The 6,813-nt window shown below is 43.0% G+C and overlaps 1 protein-coding gene across 7 annotated transcripts; it reads left to right on the plus strand.

Moving 5' to 3' along the window:
- The first annotated feature begins 305 nt into the window (after positions 1 to 305).
- flad1 (flavin adenine dinucleotide synthetase 1) lies at positions 306 to 6,813 on the plus strand. 7 transcript variants are annotated; one of them, XM_035637837.2, is made up of 11 exons: positions 306 to 338; positions 2,020 to 2,112; positions 2,339 to 2,507; positions 2,969 to 3,346; positions 3,738 to 3,851; positions 3,944 to 4,211; positions 4,450 to 4,597; positions 4,980 to 5,078; positions 5,290 to 5,479; positions 6,415 to 6,488; positions 6,591 to 6,813. In XM_035637837.2, exons 2-11 carry the CDS (start codon positions 2,105 to 2,107, stop codon positions 6,724 to 6,726), a joined length of 1,584 nt encoding a protein of 527 aa, XP_035493730.2. In that variant the 5' UTR covers positions 306 to 338; positions 2,020 to 2,104; the 3' UTR covers positions 6,727 to 6,813. The 7 variants fall into 7 exon arrangements, with proteins under 7 accessions (XP_035493730.2, XP_035493780.2, XP_035493758.2 ...); XM_035637865.2 differs by lacking the exon at positions 306 to 338 and adding an exon at positions 355 to 647 and having other exon boundaries at positions 2,310 to 2,507; XM_035637830.2 differs by lacking the exon at positions 306 to 338 and adding an exon at positions 355 to 647.

Raw genomic sequence — 6,813 nt, forward strand, 5'->3', positions numbered from 1 at the left:
GAAAACAAAGTACTTAATTATATACATATACTGATCCTCCAACCACATACATTGTCCCATCAATAAAATGTTATGGAAAATAAGCAATGCACTTTTCCCCCTGGTTTCAATTTCATCTATTTTCAGACCATGAACAGACGCAATGTAGTCATGCAAACATGCGCCACCCACAGGCCAGGGAAGGAACGTGGACAGCTTCTAAAGGCGTAGGTGTGCTTCTTGTGTTTCCTGGAGTTGGCTCCTCCAGCCAGCAGGGGCAGTCGAGTCACATTTGTCTGTTTATACTCAGGCTGAAGAAGAACATGGCATCTCATCACATAAGATCGTGGTACGCGAAGGTAGTACAGGGTGACCCTTTGCACATGGACGAGTTGTCAGCACAGCTCGTGTAGCTAATACTTCACGTCAAACGGCATGTTGTACTCCGCAGCGGCTTTGTTTCTTCGAGCAAAACACGGAGCTTCTTACAGTCACTTCCGTGTACAGTGTAAAATGCCTCCCGTTAAGACCCGCCTCCCCTAACCCGGGTTGGCTGTTGTGCAGCCCGTGAAGCAATTTCTTGTTTGTGATTGGACACTTTACGACTTGTCTTTTGAATGACCGCGGACGTAATGAGACACAAGGAGCGCCTGCGCCTCAGGAGTAAGGTATCTCGTCTTCAAGGAGTTTCGTTGTCGAATTATAAAAATTGTATGTTATGTTAGGTTAGGTTAGTTCTTCGTAGCGTGTATGTTAGTCAAGAGAAAACGGCATTATATTCAAAATATGATGTATTATGTATGTACACTTGAACGCTAACGACGCCCGTCAACGTGTAGCCAGTGTCTCCTAGTGTCGTTCAAGTGACCCAGCGAAGATCTGTCCTGACTGCGGTCTATATTCATCCTCCTTTTTTGTGACGATCAGTTATTATGGAGGACAAATTAACGCGAATCCTAATTCTGTCGTCATCAAGTTCTCAGTGTTACGTAATTTAAAGTGTGAAGTCACGTGTAGAAGTAGCATGTTCCTGTGACTGAAGGTTAATCACAACACACCAGCAGGACAGTGACCTAAAGTGGTGTAGATGAACACAGTCTCTGCTCTGCCTCTGTTACAAACGTCTGTCCATTAAACCCTGTGCTCCCTTCCCCCCTTGCCCACCACTTTACTTCACCTCTCATGTAAACACGTTTCATTACGTCCGCCTAGAAGGCTATGTGATTGGTTTCGATCTGTGATTTGGAAACATAGGACCCCACATAGGTCTCAGGCTCTCAGCCATTGAAACGGGTGATTACATTTCAGGAGGGATTCAAATCTGGATCCAGGATTTCTTTTAACGAAGAATTCTTCACCTTTGCAACATTGGGCAAAACTTGACATTTTGAGTAATATCTTCACAAAATACACAACATTTTAGAAACGAGAAGGTTCGATTAGTTGGCAATGTAAGTTTTGGGTGAAACAGCATATGGACTAGGTGGATTGCTCAGTGCTGGTGGAGGTCTAATCTCTCTGAGTGCCCCTTGTTCACTCTTGTCTCAAAATTCCCATTTTAGTGAATTTGTTTCGCACAATCAGCACGTTTTGGCTTCATTTGCCCGTACTTGCGGTGCAATGCATAACGGTCGGTCTGCTTCGACTTCTCAACAGTGCACTTAAATTTCTGTGTAAAATACAGATCATGTGGGTCATTTTGTCAGTAATTTACTTCACCTGCTGGAGGAGACAGAGAGGGTTTCACATCTGCTTCAGACAACTCACTAAGAGACCAGACACTTGCAGTGACACCAGCTTGCTTGTCCTGCATGAAGTCCTATCAGTGTAATCAGTGCTGATGTTAGCCACTGTGGTCCAACCATACAAAGTACAGACTCATTAAACAGATATTTTACCCTTCAACTATACAACTTCATCTCTAAGTCCTGACTGTGCTGTTGTTGATGCACTGTCTGTGCTGCTGAGGTGCACTAACTCTGCTTGCGATGTCTTTCCCCCTTCTTGTCTTTCTTTTCTTATCTTAATTTCTCTTCCAAGATACTTCCTGATTTGAGAAGATCTATGAAGGAGAAGAGGGCCTAAGCTGTTATGAGCGCTTTCAGATAGTTCATATGGATTCTTCATGTTGATGTAAGATCAACAATTGCATTTTCTTATCCTCATAGGGACAGTGTGTCCTTATAAAACTACCATAAATTATATAGATTAAACTGAAATGTATATTAACAATACACCATGCATTGCATTTAATGTTAGGATGCTGTAAAGTTACTACTGATTACAGAGATTTTTTTTTGTTGAACAGAAACTTTATTTATATATCACAGTGTCTTGCATTTTTTGCTCTGTCTCCCAGCTTTGCTCTTCCCAAGCTCAGTAGAGCAGTGGTGCGTGTGAGGAGACTGACAGCTCAACTAAGCAAGGCAACAATGTCCACAAAGCAACCGAGCTCCGGTCTGTTCTTTTCAGCCAATGGGGACGCTCCCACTGCAGCCATTCTCATCATTGGAGATGAGATACTCAAGGTGATTTAGTCTCGATAGAAACTTGTGGTTTGTACAACTTTGAAGCTGTATTTGTGTGATTGATGGTAATCATTTGAGAATCCTTGAAAGTTTGTGGATTTAAGAAAATCTAAATAAATCTGTGCACTTGAAAGTGTGATTATATTCATTCATATATGTAAACACGACACCCTAATTCATCAGTATGCCGCAGCTCTCTGGCCTGCCATGCAGCAATGTCCAGTGCACAGTTTTAAAATGACAATTTAACCATTATTTCTTGACATGATCATGATTTAAACATGAAGGCTTTGGTTTTGTCCAATGTCACGTCTCACCCCCACAATATACCCACTGTGAGTCATTTCAATATCATCAAGCAAGACATTGTAGTCATTCTGAAGTCCTTGAATGTGATGCTCAAGTGAGGCTGGGAACACTGGATTGAAACCAAGTGTCTTTTCTCGTCCTTCATCTCCCAGGGTCACACAGTGGACACCAACAGTGCCTTTCTGACGCAAGCACTACGGAAGCTTGGCGTGTCAGTGCAGCGCATTGCAGTCATACCAGATATACAGGAGGTCATTGCAAAAGAGGTGTCCCTCCTGTCACCTCAGTATACACACCTCATCACCTCGGGAGGCATAGGCCCCACCCATGACGACGTCACCTTTGAGAGCATCGCCATCGCGTTCCAAGAGGAGTTATATCTCCACCCTGAGCTCTCCCAGCTTGTTAAACAATTCTTTGGGGCAGTGGACAAAAACAGTGCCACTATGAAGCTGGCCATGGTGCCTCGCTCAGCAAAGCTCAACTATGGAACTGATCCTCAGACTGGACAACCGCTCCGCTACCCACTGGTAAGTGAGTGCAGTACAGAGCAGGAAGAACTTTGTCGTGTCAAAAGCATGATGAATGTTGTCAAAGAAAATTAAATTAGATCAAATTATACCCAAGGCATGGCGGATCAGTTCCTCCCTCCCGGCTTCTCACAATAGTGGATCATAATTATATTTGGCACGAGTGAAAAGCATACAGATCAGCTTTTTGACTGACTTAAAAACTCTGCACAAACAAAGGACACTAAGGTTAGATTGAAGATATTAAACAACATAAAAGAGAATGATTGTTGTTGTACCAGAAAAAGAAAATTCACACATTATCATAACACCTATAGGTTTAAAAAAACAAGACTGACTCTCTGGCCCATATATTCTTACTGTATTTGTTGTGACTGTCCCTTGTTTCCAGGTCAGTGTGCGTAACGTGTACATCTTTCCTGGGATCCCGTCTCTGATGGAGAGGGCCTTCCGTGGGCTTGAGCACCTCTTTGCTAGTTCAGGGACCACTTTTCACACTCGTGAGGTAACGCCTAGACCAGACTAATCATTTACAAAATGTTGATCTGAATCACTGTGTATTAGCACAAGGAAGCTCATCAAAGATCATTGTGCCAGGTGTTTGTGGATTCAGATGAAGCAGAGATCGCCCCTGTGCTGACCAGACTGCAGGCTGGTTGGAGTAGGAAGGTGGCTCTCGGCTCCTACCCTGACTGGCTTAGTAACTATCACAGAGTCAGGCTGGTCCTGGACTCAGACAGCCAGGAGGAGGTGGACAAAGCCCGGGCGCAGCTGCTCGACGATCTGCCCAAGGGCAGCGTGGTGCCCCTAGTCACTGACCCAGTGTCCATCGCCACCGCCGAGGTCTACACACTGGCCAATAACGGTGAGGGGGAGAAGGGGTTCAGAGGGTGGTGGGAGAGAACAGTTTAAATGTGTAATCTTCATATACAGTGAAAAGTAGACTGAGCAGTGAATAGAATCATGCATCATTAAGTAAGATAAGACAAAAAACAGGCAGATATTTTTACTTTTACTTCCATTTCGATGTCGAATTGAGGGATTATTGATGTTACAGCTCACAACATTTTCATTTTCCCTGTAAAACATTTCGTTTCCCACAGGCACACCATTGGGTGAGAAAGTTAAGTCTGCTCTGAAAACGATAGAGGCTGCACTGGATCAGTATTCGACAGAGGAAGTCTGCGTCGGCTTCAACGGAGGCAAAGACTGCACGGCGCTGCTGCATCTCTACTACGCTGCACTGAAACGGTAATACGGGAGAGACCAGATGAGACAGTTAGAACCTTTAAGGGCAGGGAGGATTTAACCTAAATTTCAAACCCCTAACACTAAGGATAAAACAAATTAACCGAGAGAAAAAGAGTTAAAAGGGAGATTTACATTAAATACACATAAAACCATTTCTGCACAGTAGGGTGTAACGGTAAGAAACAAGCAAAGAAGAAATTAAGAGCAGCAACTCGACTGAGAAAAACCTTGGACCAGACGGACCACTTATTTCACTTTTCTTGATGGACAGATAGTGGGACAAGCAATCATAAGCAGAATGGACACTTATCTCATCTTTTTCTGTCCCGCTTTTGTTTATCTTGTTTCTAATGTCCCATGTCTCTCTTCCTGCCACTCTCAGGCAGTATCCAGATGGTAAAGACAAGTTGAAAGCTCTGTACATCCGTATCGTCTCTCCATTCCCAGAAATGGAGAGATTCCTCCAGGACACAATCAAAAGGTGAGTATTTGGGGAAATAATATACATTTTAAATAACACATTTCAGTGGATTACTTTGTGCAGATTTATTTTTTCTGTTTTATTATTATTTAAAAAAATCTGTTTTCACTAGGTGTTGCCTAGTAATTGTTTATTGTTTATTTTGTTTTCTGGTCTTAATCTTCTCTGTTATAACGCAGCAGCTCATTATTCGGCAACGTGTCTCCCATAGATACGACCTGGATCTGTTCTCCGTGGAGGGCAGTATTCGGCAGGCGCTGAGCGACGTGCAGGAAAGGAGGCCGGAGCTGAAAGCCGTCCTGATGGGGACCAGGAGGAGTGACCCCTACTCACACACACTCACACACATGTGTCCTACCGACCCCGGCTGGCCAGACTACATGAGAGTCAACCCATTACTAGTGAGACTCACGCAAACACACGCAAATACCATACAAGACACGGTTACATAATGTCGCAGCATGTCTCTGTTTACAAAGCACATGGAACAGGTCAAGATATGAAACCAGGTGTTGGCGCACTGTCAAAAAGAAGACCTCAACTAATGCTTCCAAGTGAAAACTAAATTATATATAAAGTGACAGTTGGATATTTAGGTTTAAGTCAGTAGACATTCATTATAATTAAAAAAAAAAAAATGAAAGCAGCTGCAGCTTTCCACTGATACAAATATTTCATTTAATTTCTCTAACCAGGAAGTTTCCCGTGTTACACTTGATTTTATTTATCATTTTTGACTGAGGAACAGATTTACAGATCTACAGTGTGTGAAAATCGTCATATGCTGTTCAACATCCCTGCAGTAGTAATACATTTGAGAGGCTTTAAATTATAATATTTTGTACCTACATTTTAGTCCTTTTATGAATGCACATAGATACTCATACAAGTTCACTTTTAACCCCAACATATTGGTTTCAAACAAAGATGGTTGTCAACACCCCTGTGACATATTCACAACGTTGAATTGCATATTTTTTATAGGTTGGTTACAACCTCTAATGTTGTTGCTCTTCCATCTCCTGAGTCTGACAGAACAAAAGAATTACAGTAATGCAATGTCACCTGCTTCATTTGAATTTTTAATATGTATGTAGAAAAGACAAATAATGTCAGAATGGCAGTGGGTGGATATACTATGACAGCCGTTATGGTAGAATTCAAAAAGGGGAAACAATGTCATGTTTAGCAGTTGACTCGGCTCAAAGTAAGTTACTTTAGCCCTTTATCACATAAGCGTGTCCCAGGACTCGGCAGAGGATGAGTTACCCTTGATTGAACTAATCATGATTAAGTCACAATCCAACTAAATGAGATGCCTTTCACCACTCCACAGGACTGGACGTATCATGACATCTGGTCGTTCTTGAGGACGTTATATGTGCCTTACTGTATCCTCTATGATAAAGGGTAAGAACATATCCATCGCGTCCTCCTTTTTATTTGGCTCTGAGCGACATCGCTCTCTTTTACTACAACTCGTAGTATTAATCTGCCGTGTCGACCCCGCAGGTACACTTCACTGGGCAGCATGGACAACACCTGTCGGAACACAGCCCTCCAAACGGTGGATGTGAGAGGGGTGACGCGGTACAAGCCAGCCTACCTCCTGGAGAACGAAGAAGACGAGCGAAACTCGCGTGCCTGATGTCGTCCCTCCTCTCGCCGTGTCCGTCAACCTGTTGCTGTCAAATGAATCACAACTTACACACATTAAACTCTGTGGTAACCATAA

Source organism: Scophthalmus maximus, chromosome 1, assembly GCF_022379125.1.
Source record: "Scophthalmus maximus strain ysfricsl-2021 chromosome 1, ASM2237912v1, whole genome shotgun sequence".
NCBI lineage: Eukaryota > Metazoa > Chordata > Actinopteri > Pleuronectiformes > Scophthalmidae > Scophthalmus > Scophthalmus maximus.

Excerpts from the sequence above, each read along its gene's own strand:
- flad1 (XM_035637837.2), top strand. Across the intron at positions 2,508-2,968 it reads TTGGAGATGAGATACTCAAG|GGTCACACAGTGGACACCAA; the intron begins GTGATTTAGTCT and ends TTCATCTCCCAG. Across the intron at positions 3,347-3,737 it reads AACCGCTCCGCTACCCACTG|GTCAGTGTGCGTAACGTGTA; the intron begins GTAAGTGAGTGC and ends CCTTGTTTCCAG.